Raw genomic sequence first — 14,336 nt, forward strand, 5'->3', positions numbered from 1 at the left:
ATTCTTCTGTATTTAAGCTTGTTCTTCCTAAGCAGAGCACAGCCAGTTTCACTCCACCCAGCACCTCCTAGCTCAGCCCCTTGCAGGTAGACGGTGCATGGTCAGTAATGGCTTTCTTTAGAGTGTCTGTCGCAGGCAGGGCAGTGAGTAGGCCCTGTGAAGGTCCCGAAGGTGTCAGTAACTCTGAGCCTGGACAGACAGGCGAGTAGACAGATACACAGGTGACAGCGGTGTTTAAACAGCAGGGCAGCTGGCCCCTGTGTTGTTTGAGTAGCGCCCTCTAGTGGTGCACATTCTCCAGCACTTCTGGCTTGAGAATACAGGTCCATTGGCTAAGCAGGAAATTCCGATCGGCTTTCTGCCTTTGAGGCTGTAGCGGGTGTTGCATGGGGAGATACTGCGGGTGGCCTTCCAGACCCGGTTAGGCCTTGCTTCCTACCTCGGCCTTGGCCTGCCCACCAGTCCAGGCGGGAGTACGGGGGCTCTGCCCTGAGCCTGACCGAAGCCTTGCCCACAGGCCTGCCAGCTGAAGACAGAGACCATCACCTATGAAGAGAAGGAGCAGCAGCTGGTCAACGACTGCGTGAAGGAGCTGAGTATGTCCCCGGGCGCCCAGCCCCACCGCCTCTGCCCACGCCTCACACCTGCCTTCACTGTGATTAGACCAATTGGGCACCCCCTTGATAATGGGCACTCTCCGCCAGCCCATTCCTTAAAACTAAACGCCGCCCCTGGCCTGTGTGGCACCCCCTCCCCATTTACAAGAGGTCGGGAGCTAAGTTTATAACCACGTGTTCTCTCAGCTTCCTGCCGAGACGGATATTTACCGTAAACCTTGTCTTTCTACTGGAATATTAGGGTTATTAGGCCCAGCGACCGAAGCCTGTGTCGCAAATGTTGAAAAACTGCTTGCCCATAATTTGATCTGGGAACTAGAGGCCAGAGTTCTTGGCTGTGCAAACCAGCGCTTTTCTGCACCCTCTCCACTCTAAGTTTACAAATTCAGACAGAAGGGCAAACAGAATGTTCTGCATTTCAGCAGAATACTAAGTACTGAAACACACCCTAGGTGCAAATCTAAGAAAACGGGTTATGTCTCTGAACATGGCCGAAAGCCCCCAGGGATTACACCGGATGCCGGTAGTTCCTTTCTAGAACAAGGTGTCGTCGGGGTTCGTGTTGGTGACGTGGGTTCGTTCACGCGTGGACTGCAGAGACTGGGCCAGGTGCACCCATGCATGGTGCGGTTCCTCCTGGTGGAGTCTGAGCCTGCCCAGTGTGCCCTGGGGAGTCAGCCCTGGTCAGGGAGGTTGGGTCTCTACACCGAGCCTGGGAGCCACAGCTGGGGGACCAGGTTCCGTCTAAGGAGTGAGCCCTGAAGAGCCCTTTCCTCCTCCATGTAGAAACAAGGCCACCCTGAGTTTCTTCATGCCCCTTCTCCACCCCGTTCCCTTCCCCCTTGTGCACATCACAAAGAAACCGTTCTCCCCGAGTCTGCATGCACGATGTTCCGACTTCCTGATGTGGTGGTTCCTCTGTTAAAGGGGATGCCAACGTCCAGATTGCCAGCATTTCAGAGGAGCTGGCCAAGAAGACCGAAGATGCCGCTCGCCAGCAGGAGGAGATCACACACCTGCTGTCGCAGATCGTCGACTTACAGAAAAAGGCGAAAGCTGTACGGCCGCTCTGCTGCTCTGGCTCACACCGTAGGGGCTGTGCCGAGATGGGGGGCGTTTACTCAGGGACATACCCTTAAGAATTTAAGCCATAGGGGGAACCAGCAGTTAGTGTAATGGCTATGTCGCTGGACTCCCATGTAGTTGACCGCAGTTCGCGTCCCGGACCCAGTGGCTTAAACTCAATGCCAGGCGCGAGTGTGTGCGTGCCCAAGATCCCGAGAGGAGAATGGAGGAGAAGGGATTGTGGCGTGACCATCCCCCCTGGGGGGTGATTTCTCGCTTTCTGTCTCTATGTCTCTCCCTGTCTGTCTGGCGAGTGCACGTGCCCTATAATTAAAAAAAACAAATTAAGAATTTAAGCTATAGGGACCAGCAGTTACCATAATGGCTATGTCGCTGGACTCCCATGTAGTCAACCGTGGTGCGCATCCCGGACCTGCTGGCTTAAACTCAATGCCAGGCGCGAGTGTGTGCGTCCCCAAGATCCCGAGAGGAAAATGAAGAAGGGATTGCGGCGTGGCCATCCTCCCTGGGGGGTGATTTCTCGCTTTCTGTCTCTCTGCCTCTCTCTTGTCTGTCTGGTGAGCGCATACGCCCTATAGCAAAATCCTCAAAAAAAAAAAAAAAAAAAAAAAAGAATTTAAGTTAAGACTGGTTGCCCTAAATTGGCAGATGGCCTTATTTAGAATCTCTTATCTCCTAAGAACGACTATAAAATAACAGAACTTGTTTAGAAAGCTGTGTAGATATAGAGTTTTGGAATTTAACTATGGATCTTCTAGTTTAGAATTTGTTTTTATACACCAGATCTGTTCTATAGCAGGTATCCCCTGTAGATTTAAGATAAAGCAGAAAAAAAAAAAATTCCTTTCCCATATTAGGCCTTTGCTTAAAGGTCTAAAGTGGAATGCCTTCAGAGAGCAGCAGTTACTTTGGAGGTGGGGGGAGCCTGTAGAGAGTCAATAATGTTAACAAAGATAATGCCTTCAGAATTACGGGAATGATGGGGGACCAGCAGTTAGCATAATGGCTATGTCACTGGACTCCCATGTAGTCGACCGCGGTTCATGTCCTGGACCCGGTGGCTTAAACTCATGCCAGGCGTGTGTACATGTGTGCCCAAGATCCTAAGAGGAGAATGGAGGAGAAGGGATTGCGGCGTGGCCATCCCCCCTGGGGGGTGATTTCTCACTTTCTGTCTCTCTGTCTCTGTCCGTCTTTCTGGCGAGCACATGCGCCCTATAGCAAAAACCTCTCCAAAAAAAAGAATCACTGAATGACACATTGTAATGCCAGTGTAAGATAAGTCTCCTCTTGTAGAAAGGTAATAAGATCGTAATGGCTCAAGTCTTAAGAGGGAAAATGTTGAGCTTATGTAAAGTGTCTTTAAAAGAGAAGATGATTTCTTTTTGCCACATTTTAGTGCGCTGTGGAAAACGAAGAACTCGTCCAGCATCTGGGGGCGGCTAAGGATGCCCAGCGGCAGCTCACGGCTGAGGTGAGTCTGTCCGTCTGATCCCTGCGGGGCCTCTGAGTCCAGTGAAGGTGCAGCAGCCTCCTCAGAGACGCTTTGGTCTTAATAACCCTTCTTATATTGAATGCAGTTGCATGTTCACTTGTAAGGTAATTCCCAAATGCACCCCGATTCTGGCTGGGAGTGCCTGGAAGCTTGGCACGCTTAGGTGTCCGACAGAGGAGCCCCGTGCAGAGATGTGGCTTGAAGCGAGGATGTGACAACGCGACGATGTGCTTTTTCTGTCATTTCCACTTGGTTTTACCCCAGTTGCTCCTTGTTAGTATTTGAGGAGATTTCTGAGTCTATAAGCTCGTTTCACGCCGAAGTAGAACTCGCCTTGAAGACTCTCTCATTTGACCGCAGTTATTCGGTCACAAGTCTTTAGGGCAGTGGGTTCCGCGAGCTGCTGGGGACTCTGTCCAACTGCTTGGGCTGTCTGGCTCGCGGGTGGGTAGAGGTACACGCTCCTGGGTGCCGCGGGGATCCTGACCCTCCATCTTCCCTGTCCCCGCAGCTGCGTGAGCTGGAGGACAAGTATGCGGAGTGCATGGAGATGCTCCACGAGGCGCAGGAGGAGCTGAAGAACCTGCGGAACAAGACCATGCCCAACACCACGGCCCGCCGCTACCACTCGCTGGGCCTGTTCCCCATGGTGAGCCAGCGCGTCCTGCCCCCCATGGGGCAGCGGGGTCCTTGTGCTGAGAAGTGTCTCTGACATCCTGCCCTCTGGAGTTGGCTTCATGCTTTCCTTCTCATTTTGTAGCTCAGAGCTGCATCCAAGTCATGGGCACACTGGCTTGGCTGGCGGTTCATTTTTTACATTTTTATTTATTTATTTTATTGAGAGAGATTTTTGCTGTAGGGCACATGCGCTCACCAGAGAGACAGAGAGAAACAGAGAGATAGAAAGTGAGAAATTACCCCCTGGGGGAATGGCCACGCTGCAGTCCCTTTTCTTCCATTCTCCTCCTGGGATTTTGGGCGTGCATGCACTTGCACCTGGCAATGCACCTGTTATGCCATCTGCAAACCCCAGGGTTATTAACGGTTGGAGACAAATGTTTATTTTTATTTTTTTTCTTTAGTTGCCAGAGAGCATGTGCACTTGCTAAAAAAAAGAGAGAGAAGAGAAAGCACCCTTCAATGGGCGATTTCTCAAAGTAGGCCCTTCCCCACGTTTCTCCCTCCTGTTGGGATTTTAAGCACATGTGCACAAGGATCCCAGCTTGGTTTTCAAGCTGCCAGGGTCAGGATTCAAACCACAGTCAGCCATATGGGATCTCGCTCCCTTAACCACGGTGCTATGGGGCCAGCTCAATAAACAGGCTCTTAACTTCCCATTCCTCTGAAACTGCTCTCTGTCCTACTCCTGCCCTTAAAAGATACATTTAATAGGAACTTGATTTAGGAAGAATCTCAGCTCTTTGGAAGATGTTGCTTACCCCTGACTCCCCTTTTTTTATTCTGACCATATTAGAGTCAATGTGAGCTGTTTTGGCTTCACAGCTGCATTGCAGAATTCTTAAAGTACTTACACACTTCTGCTGAGTCTTTGTATGCTAACTTTTTAAGAAGAGTTATTTTATTTAACTGTATTTATTTATTTATTTTAATTTGACCAGAGGGGGACAGAGTGAGAGTGAAGGAGAGAGGGAGAGTGAGAAAGCAAGCCACCAGATCTGAGACTTGAACTGCCGTCAGCCACATGGGAGTCCAGCACCCTTAACCACCACGCCACCTGCTGACCCCCTTTTTGTATGCTTATTGATCATTCTTGGTGACTGAAAGTGTCTGAGCTTAAACAACCTTGTTCTCTGCACTTAGGCTGGTCATTTTATTCTTTCCATATTATTTCCCCACAATCTTCCTTCTTTAGTTTTGGTATGATTTGGTTCATGTTTGGGCTGTGGATGAACATGGTTGAGAAGGGGATTCTTCCAGAAGGTTACTGTCCCTGTAGGACTCAGGCAGCCCAGGGCTGACCCTTGTGTGGTCATTTCTCTGTAGCATTTGGTACCTAGCACTGCACTTAGTCTGTCATAGAATTGAAGGTGCTTGGGACCAGCAGTTAGCGTAGTGGCTCTGTTGCTGGGCTCCCATGTAGTCAACCGCAGTTCGAGTCCCGGACCTGGTGGCTTAAACTCACGCCGGGCACGTGTGCGTGTGTGCGTGTGTGCCCAAGATCCGGAGAGGAGAATGGGGGAGAAGGGATTGCGGTGTGGCCATCCCCCCTGAAGGGTGATTTCTTGCTTTCTGTCTCTCTGTCTCTCTCTGTCTCTGGCAAGCGAACGCATCCTGTAGCAAAAACCTCTCCAAAAAAATCTTGTAGAAAAACTCTCTAAAAAAAAAAAAAAAAAAAAGAATTGGAGGTGCTTCATAGGTACCGTATTTGGGTGGAGGACGGACAGATGATGGACTAGAGGACAAACCGCCTTTATAGTCTTTTGTGGTCAGACCCAATTTACCTGGTTTGATGAAGCCAAATTTCTTTCTAAGGAGAGAAGAGGGTTGGACGGAAACCCCTCAGCGAGATCGGAGTGGACGGCTGCAAACATGCTTGAGAAATTCGATTCTTTCCACATCTGACCTGCCCTTGGGGCTCTTTCCCCTTACCCTGCCGTTGGGGACCCCAGTAGATACTGTCCCCTCAACCCCTCTCCTTGTCTGGCCCACTTTTCCTAAATCATGGTGTTTTTTTTTCTTTTTCTTTAAGGTTTTTGTCATTGGGTACATGTGCTCAACAGAGAGGAAAAGTGAGAAATTAAAAAATAATAATAATACATTTTAAAAAAGGGGACCAGCAGGTAGCATGGTGGTTAAGGCACTGGACACTCCCACTTGGCTGACCATGGTTTAAGTCCTGGGCCTGGCAGCTTGTTTTCTCTCTTTCTCTCTCTCGTCAAAATATATGGATGAATAAATAAATAAAATTTTTTTTTTAAGTGAGAAATCATCCCCCAGGGAGGATGGCCATTCTTCATTCTTGTCTCAAAATTGTTGGCGTACACACACACACACAAACACACACACACACACTTCACATGATTTTCAAGCCACACAGTCTGGGACTTAAACATTCAAATGTGACTCCAGCCGCCTTAACCACCCTGCCACCTGCTGGACCAGTCATGATCTCTTAGCTCTCTTATCTTTTGCTTTCACACGTCTAAGTCAGGCTAGAACTTTGCCTGTCCTTTTTCCTTTTTCCTTTTTTTTTCTATTTTTGGAGAGACTTTTGCTATAGGGCACATGCACTCGCCAGACAGACAGAGACAGAGACAGAAAGTGAGAAGTCACCCCCCAGGGGGGATGGTCACGCCGCAATCCCTTCTCCTCCATTCTCCTCTCAGGATCTTGGGCACGCACGCACATGCGCCCGGCGTGAGTTTAAGCTGCCAGGTCTGGGACTCGAACCGCAGTCAACTACATGGGAGTCCAGTGACATAGCCATTACGCTAACTTCTGGTCCCCTTTTTCCTTAAGAATAGTGATTGAAATCTAAGGAAAATCAAAAAGAAAGACATAAATAGTCAGTTTTCCAGAGGGCAGGTAGGTAATCCAAGATTCTAGGAAAAAAAGTGAACATTCTGTGCCCCGGGTTCCTTGTTCCAGTGCTAACTACGGGCCGGGCAGCTTTGGGGGCTCCTAGCCTGGGTTCCCCCTTCCTGGCCTCCCATCTGGGTGTGGCGAGCTCCTGGGGCCATCTTGTTTCCTGGGCATGGAGGATTCTCTCCACTGCCTTCCCTGCTCTGGACGACAAACCTGTCCTTGAAAATAGCCATTCCATGTGAAAGACAGGGTTACAATTTGCATTCCATTTTCTCCTGGCAGGGCCTCTCAACTTTCATACTTGCTGAGGGAAAGGCTTCGTTTGCCTTTTTCTGTAGCTTTGGCACAGCCCAGTGTTTGACAGTGGCTGTTTTTAAGTGCATTGTGCATCACAGGTATTTAAGACAGGCGTTGCCGTGTTGATGAAGCAGACTGCTCAGATCTGCCACTCTCGGTCCAGCTGTTCTATCCACTGAATGAAGCAGCGAATAGCAGTTTGTGCTCAACCGTGTTCCCGGTTCTCTTGCCTGATGGCAGGAATTCTCAATCCGGGATCCAGAGGGAATTCGGGGGACCCAGGAACCTCAAGGGAACACGACATCTTTCACTTTCATTACAGTGTCTAACTGTGTGCAGTATATCCTTTCTTTTCTCTCTCTCTATTTTTTTTTTTGGAGAAGTTTTTGCTATAGGGCGCGTGCGCTTGCCAGAAAGACAGAGAGAGACAGAGAGACAGAAAGTGAGAAATCACCCCCCCCGGGGAGGATGACCACACCGCAATCCCTTCTCCTCCATTCTCCTCTCGGGATCCTGGGCACGCACGCACATGCGTCTGGCGTGAGTTTCAAGCCACCGGGTCCAGGACTCAAACTGTGGTCAACCATGTGGGAGTCCAGCGACATAGCCATTATGCTAACTGCTGGTCCCAAGTATGTCCTTTCTTTATAAAGGTGGATAACAACCACAGCGATGCTGGACCACCTATGACTTTTTCACCAGTGGGAATCACAGGTACAATAAAAACATATTTCAGTTGCTGCAGAGGCCTTAAAAAAAACACTGATGGTAATTTCTATTTCAAGGTGGCAGGAATTACTAGTCTAAAATATATATATATAAAATATACACACACGCACAATATATAAATTGTAAATGTTATATTGATCCATAACTGGCTTCCTTTGTAATGTTATTTTATTTGGCAATATTTTTCTGAGATGGCGTTCACTGGCTTCCCTGGAATTGCCGAAGGAATTTATAGCCAAAAAAAGAGTCATAGAGCCTGAATCCAGCTTTATCCCAGCTCTGAAACTGGTACAGGTAGCACATCTCTAATGCAAAAATTCAATATCCAAAATGCTCCAAAATCCAAAACTTTCTGACTGTGGACGATGTTCCATCACAGGTGGAAAATTTCACACTGGACCTCACGGGAGGGGGGTCACAGTCAAGATACTGCAATGTGAGACTATTGTGTAAAATTACCTTTAGGTTGGGAACCAGCAGTTAGCGTAATGGCTATGTCGCTGGACTCCCACGTAGTCAACCGCAGTGCGCATCCCAGACCCGGTGGCTTAAAACTCGCGCCGGGCGTGTGTGCGTGCGTGCCCAAGATCCCGAGAGGAGGAGGGAGGAGAAGGGATGGCGGCGTGGCCATCCCCCCTGGGGGGTGATTTCTCGCTTTCTGTCTCTCTGTCTGTCTCTGTCTGTCTGGCAAGTGCACGCGCCCTATAGCAAAAAAAAAATCCTCTCCAAAAAAAAAAAAAATGACCTTTAGGCTGTGTGTTTACGGTGCAGATGAAACAGTAATAATTTTTGTATTTAGACTCACATTCTGTCCTCAGGGTATCTCATGCTGTGTATGCAAATACCCCCAAACCACCACCCCCCTAAATGCAAAATCGGAAACACTCCTGTTCCCAAGTGTTTTGGATAAGGGATACTGTACTTGTAATTTATTCTCTCCCTCCCTCTCTCTCTCTCTCTCTCTCTCTCTCTTTTTTATGTATGTGAAGATCTTGTCCTGTTTGTGAAATGCTGAATGTGAACAGGATGGTGAATAGCAGTATTAGCGGGGCTGGCCCCATGGCCTAATGGTTAAGGGAGCTTATCCCACATTGCCAACTGCACAGTTCAAATCCCAGCCTCCCAGGCTTGACAAACTCCCCAGACACATGTGTGTCCCTGCCCCAGATCCTGATAGGATGGAGAATTGGCAGAGAGGGGACTGTGACATACAATGTCCCATTGGGAAGTGCTTTCTCTCTTTCTCTGTGTCTCTCTCTGGTGAGCATGCATAGCTCTGGCAAATTAAAACAAAACAAAAGAAAACACACAGCAGTATTAGGAAAAGTAAGCTGGCCTAAAAGGATGTCACACTCTCCTAGGGAAGCCCTTTACCACCACTAAAGTTTAATTGTGGTGCGTGGGTGATAATTACTAGGTAAGACTCCACAGTTGTGAGCTGCAGAGGAGCCCATTAGCTCTATAGAGATGTAGCTTCCTGCTGGCTCTGGGGAACCCTGCCCCTCTTGGTTCCAGCCTCCACACTGGTGTGTCCCTGTGGGTTCTAGAACTATGGAGCAGGGTCCCAGTGCCCCATCACTGGCCTCATGTGGCTATGTAAATTAAAATCAACCTACTGTAAATGACACAGGGGACCAGCCCCATAGTGCAGGGAACTGCCTAGGGAACTGGATCCCCCATGGCCAGCTGCAGTTAGACTCACCCGGGTGGCTTGAAGAATCACATACGAAGTATCTGTGGGGGTGCCCAAAATCTTGACAGGATAGAGAAATGGAGAAGGGAGGAGAAGTGTGACCACGCCCCACTGTGGGTGCTTCCTCCCTCTCTCTGCCTCTGGTGAGTGCGTGCACCCTCTGGTAATCACCAAAAGAAAAACAAATATTAAACAGGATTGAGAACTCAGTTTTTCAGTCACATGGTCTACATGTCACATGCTCAGCAGGCACCTCCACCCCATCAGGCGGCTAGTGGCAGCTATATTGGGCAGTGAAGAAAGAGGACGTTTCTGTTGTCACAGGGTGTTCTAGCCCCTCCCCTCTGGGTGTCCTGCGTGAGTGTCCACTGGTGCTCAGCAGATGCTTTTTTGTCCATGCTGATCCTGGGGCATCACCCGCTTTAGTGTGAGGGATTACCTGTTAGGCCTGGCTTCAAAGTACAGCATGGTGGACGATTCAGTAGAGGGGCCATCCACTGCAGCCTGTGTTGTTGAGATTCTGCTCTGGGCTTGGCTCCCCGGGGAAGCAAGAAGCCAACTGCGACTGGCCTTCTCCTGACTCCAAAGCTCCCCACCTAGCTAGAGAGAAATAGGTGAACTGCTCAGGAAACTAGTAAGGGCTTATGGTTTGGTGTCTCCTTGAGGAAGAAATGCAGGAGTCCTAGTGGAAACAGGTATCCTGTCCTTCCTGAGGGGGTGTTGAGCCATGGGAGAGCCATGGAGAGTTGGTGGGGAGAGAAGCTCCTCTTGTAGGAGAACTGAGGCCTCAGGGAGGGTGAGAGCAGAGGCTTGGAGATGACACTGCCCACGTCTCTGCTCATGCATGTAGAGACTGTCTCTGCGGTGTAGAACCAATGTGGCCTCCGGAGGCGGGAGGCGCTTGCTGAGCCGCCAGAGCTGCAGGGCCTTGGTCTCGCCTGTGTGCCTGAGTCCTGGGTGAGCCGAGAGGGTACAGCAGCTCCTGCAGGCTGTGAGGACAGGAGCTTAGCATGACCCTGTGGGCTGTGATGCCCTGTGGGCTGCTTGTAAGCTTGGAGGTATTTGGAGATTCCATCCTCCGTCCTTCCGAACTCGCCCCTTCGCACTCCCTAAGTGCGTGGTTCCTCTGTGCCACGCTGCAGCTTCGTGCTTTGGTTACGAGGACACTGGGCTTGTTCCAGACCCTCAGCTGGAGGTGAAGGGAGGGCTTGGCACTCAGGCCCGATGGTGATGTTGCTGCACTCAGAACCTGCCAGAGACGGTCTAGTCAGGGTCCCCGGAGAGAACGCCGCTAACCTTGTGTAGTGGGAAGTCCACAGGTTTTCTCAGTTTACCCTGTGGCTCGCGTGGCTGCGTGGCTCTGAGACAGGCCACTGGACCTGCTGCTCACTTGATATGGCCTTTCTTTTCACAGGACTCCCTGGCCGCGGAGATCGAGGGAACGATGCGGAAGGAGCTGCAGTTGGAAGAGGCCGAGTCTCCAGACATCACGTATGGCCAAGCCTTTAGCTTTGCAGCCCTTAGCTTCCCAGAGACCCACGCGTGACCTGCGGTGTTCCAAAGCTAGCGTGTGTGGGCCCCAGACACCGACAGAGATGGCCGTACAGATCCCAGGGTGGAGGAAAAGAAAGAACACGGCCGACCCGTCCCGCGGCTCCTCCTCCTCCTCCTAGGTTTTAGATGAAGTATGAACTTCAGGAAAGTTGCAAAAGGGGGCTATGTTTCCATCTCTCTATACAAACTCGGTCTGAACAGAACCGTGCAGTTTTATCTTTCCTTCAGTGGAGAATTTCAAATACTTAATTTTTTTTTTTAAACATCTATTAGGAAAAGAGAAATTAGTCATGCAGTGTGAAATCCAAAGGGTTCTCCAGTGATGTGAGCAAGGCTTCTGTTTCCTTTCTGGAGACCCCCAAGGATGTCAGCTTTTACTGTCTCTCTTCCTAACTTCAGATCTTGGGTCTGGCCCACCCTAGAGTGTTGATCGGGAAACAGTGGACCAGATTTTATTGTGTTTTCTCTGCACTCAAAGTTCACAGACAGATCTTACACAGGATCCCGGGTGTGACAGTTCAAGGGGACCTCCATGTCTCTCTCCAGCCCTGAAGGAATTGGCCATTTTAACACATGCCTACCTGGGACCAGCAGTTGGTGTAATGGCTATGTTGCTGGACTCCCATGTAGTTGACCACGGTTTGAGTCCCGGATCCTGTGGCTTAAACTCACACCGGGCGCATGTGCGTGCGTGCCCAAGATCCCAAGAGGAGAATGGAGGAGAAGGGATTGCAGTGTGGCCATCCCCTCGGGGGGTGATTTCTCGCTTTTTGTCTCTCTGTCTCTCTGGCAAACACGGGCCCCCTATAGCAAATACCTCTCCCCCAAAAAAGCCTACTTGATTCTCCTTAAGAGAGAACAAATTAGCATCCAAGTATGGTTATGTTCCTAGAAGTAGCTGTTGCTAATAGTTGATGAACCTGGTATTCATCATGTTGTCATAGACATTTAAGACCAATTTTTAGGGTTACTTTTTTAAGATGAATGGGCAATTAATGTCCACCCTGCGCTTATTCATTGAGCCCCCTCGGTGTGCTCTGCCGTGAACACTGCCTTCCTGCAGCTTGCATTCTAGTAAATATCCTGAAAAAGGAAAGCGAGCTGGGAGGCAGACGTAAGACGTAAGTCTTTGTGTTTGTAGGTCAAGCTTTAGGGACGTGAAAGCAGTTTCACTCTTGCTCACATCCGCCTTAGGACGCAGCGGAGCATTAGAGTCCTGATTCAGTGGGTGTCAAGGCAGGGAAGGAGCCAGCCAGCACTCCGAGGAGCACCTGGAAGGCACAGGACAGCAGGCCGCCGGGGAGGCCTGCTGTGGGCCTGGGCCTTTTCGGTTCCTTAGCTGAGCATTTTGGGAAGGTGGGACTCCAGGCTTTTCCTGCTCTGGCTCATTCACCGGTGGTGGTGTGCCTTCTCTCCAGTCACCAGAAGCGTATCTTTGAGACCGTGAGAAACATTAACCAAGTCGTCAAGCAGAGGTCCCTGACCCCGTCCCCCATGAACATCCCCGGCTCCAACCAGTCATCGGCCATGAACTCCCTCCTGTCCAGCTGCGTCAGCACCCCCCGCTCCAGCTTCTACGGCAGTGACGTGGGCAACGTCGTCCTCGACAACAAGACCAACAGCATCATCCTGGAAACAGAGGCGGCCGACCTGGGGTCAGTGAGCTGGACACGTCGACTTGTCGGCTCTGAGGATAGGGGAGGGAGGAGGTGTGGCCTGAACACAGGCTCAGTAATCGTAAGGGGGTGAGGGGACCAACAGTTAGTGTAATGGCTATGTCGCCGGACTCCCATGTAGTCGACCACGGTTCACGTCCCGGACCCGGTGTCTTTAAAACCTCACGCCGGGCACGTGTACATGCGTGCCCGAGATCCCGAGAGGAGAATGGAGAAGGGATTGCGGCATGGCCATCTCCCCGGGGGGTGATTTCTCACTTTCTGTCTCTCTGTCTCTCTCTATCTGTCTGGCGAGCGCACACACCCTATAGCAAAAACCTCTTCACAATGAGAATCACTTTAAAAATACAGACTTCACAGTTCTCCAAATCTGTTGTACCGACCCTCTGAGCTTATGCTTTTCCTTGATTACTGTTTTAGCCAGTTTAAAGATATGTAACAAGAAGATTCCAGAAAATCTGCTTTTCTGTCAAATGCTGAAGGGGAGGATTAATGAGTATTTTTTCTGTTAATCTTGACTGTTAGCCTAGAAAATAGACTTTTTTTTTAAAGAGAGATTTTTGCTATAGCTGGAGAGACAGAAAGCAAGAAATCACTCCTCTGGGAGAACAGACACACCACAAATCTCCTCCATTCTCCTCCTGGGGTCTTGGGCACACACGCCTGGCATGAGTTTTAAGCCACCAGGTCTGGGGCTTGAACCATGGTTGACTGTATGGGAGTCCAGTGACGTAACCATCATGCCATCTGCTGGTGCTGACATTTGGTTTCATGAACCCCTTTGTTGCTTGGATGTTTGAGAGGCTGAGGATTGAGGCTGTCTGTCTTGGTTTGCTTCATACAGTGGGATGCAGGAGCCAGCGTGTCTAACATGCGTCCCTCACCACCTGCAGGGTGGGCTTCCATGTGCCCCAGGGGCCAGTGCCTCTTCCTCCCCAAGGCCTGCAAAACCTCTCCTTCCTCCACAGTCCTTTTTACACCTTTCCCCACTCACGTAATAAAACTGATTCTTCTAGACCGTGTGGGTCAGATAGATGGGAAGGTCCTTGATCAAAGCTAGTTTTGTTTAGAGTTGAGCTTGCTGTCCTCAAATTCAAGAGGAAAGAGAACCATCCCTTGAACCCCCTGACCTTAATAGCCGGGAACTGTCTACACCTGCCTGAGGTTCCCCACCACCACCACCACCAAGGGGAAAAACACCATTATATGGTCTGAATTGAATTTTACATAGGATGTGCAAATTTGCATTGTGGTCAGCCTCACAGAGCTTCCTGTGTTACCCGTTGTGTTTTTGCCCTTCCCCCCCCCCCCCCCCCCAAAAAAAAAAAAAAAAGGGCAATACCACAGAGAAAGCACCTCTTTCCTGGCCAAGCATGCATTTTCCCGTATTTACATAAATTTGAGTGCTGGCCTAGGCTTCCTGCAGCCCTCTGGAAACAGCTCCCCGCGTCCCTTTAGCAACCAGGCCCAAGTGCCCGCAGCGCCCCCTGCTGGACCGCCCACCTTCACCCCGTTTCTTCTTCCAGAAACGAGCGGAGTAAGAAGCCGGGGACGCCGGGCACCCCGGGCTCCCACGACCTGGAGACGGCGCTGCGGCGGCTGTCCCTCCGTGGGGAGAACTACCTGTCCGAGAGGAGGTTCTT

At 50.3% G+C, this 14,336-nt stretch overlaps 1 protein-coding gene across 1 annotated transcript in view; it reads left to right on the forward strand.

The window, feature by feature from the left end:
• Positions 1-14,336, forward strand: part of TRAK1 (trafficking kinesin protein 1) — a gene marked incomplete in the record, with an annotated part of 158,584 nt that overhangs the window by 116,508 nt on the left and 27,740 nt on the right. The window contains 7 exon segments of the mRNA XM_014590466.2: positions 518-596; positions 1,545-1,675; positions 3,103-3,177; positions 3,710-3,847; positions 10,878-10,954; positions 12,436-12,672; positions 14,220-14,336. Coding sequence (XP_014445952.1) covers positions 518-596; positions 1,545-1,675; positions 3,103-3,177; positions 3,710-3,847; positions 10,878-10,954; positions 12,436-12,672; positions 14,220-14,336 — 854 coding nt within the window.

This window comes from Tupaia chinensis, unplaced genomic scaffold (assembly GCF_000334495.1).
Source record: "Tupaia chinensis unplaced genomic scaffold, TupChi_1.0 Scaffold000451_2, whole genome shotgun sequence".
NCBI lineage: Eukaryota > Metazoa > Chordata > Mammalia > Scandentia > Tupaiidae > Tupaia > Tupaia belangeri.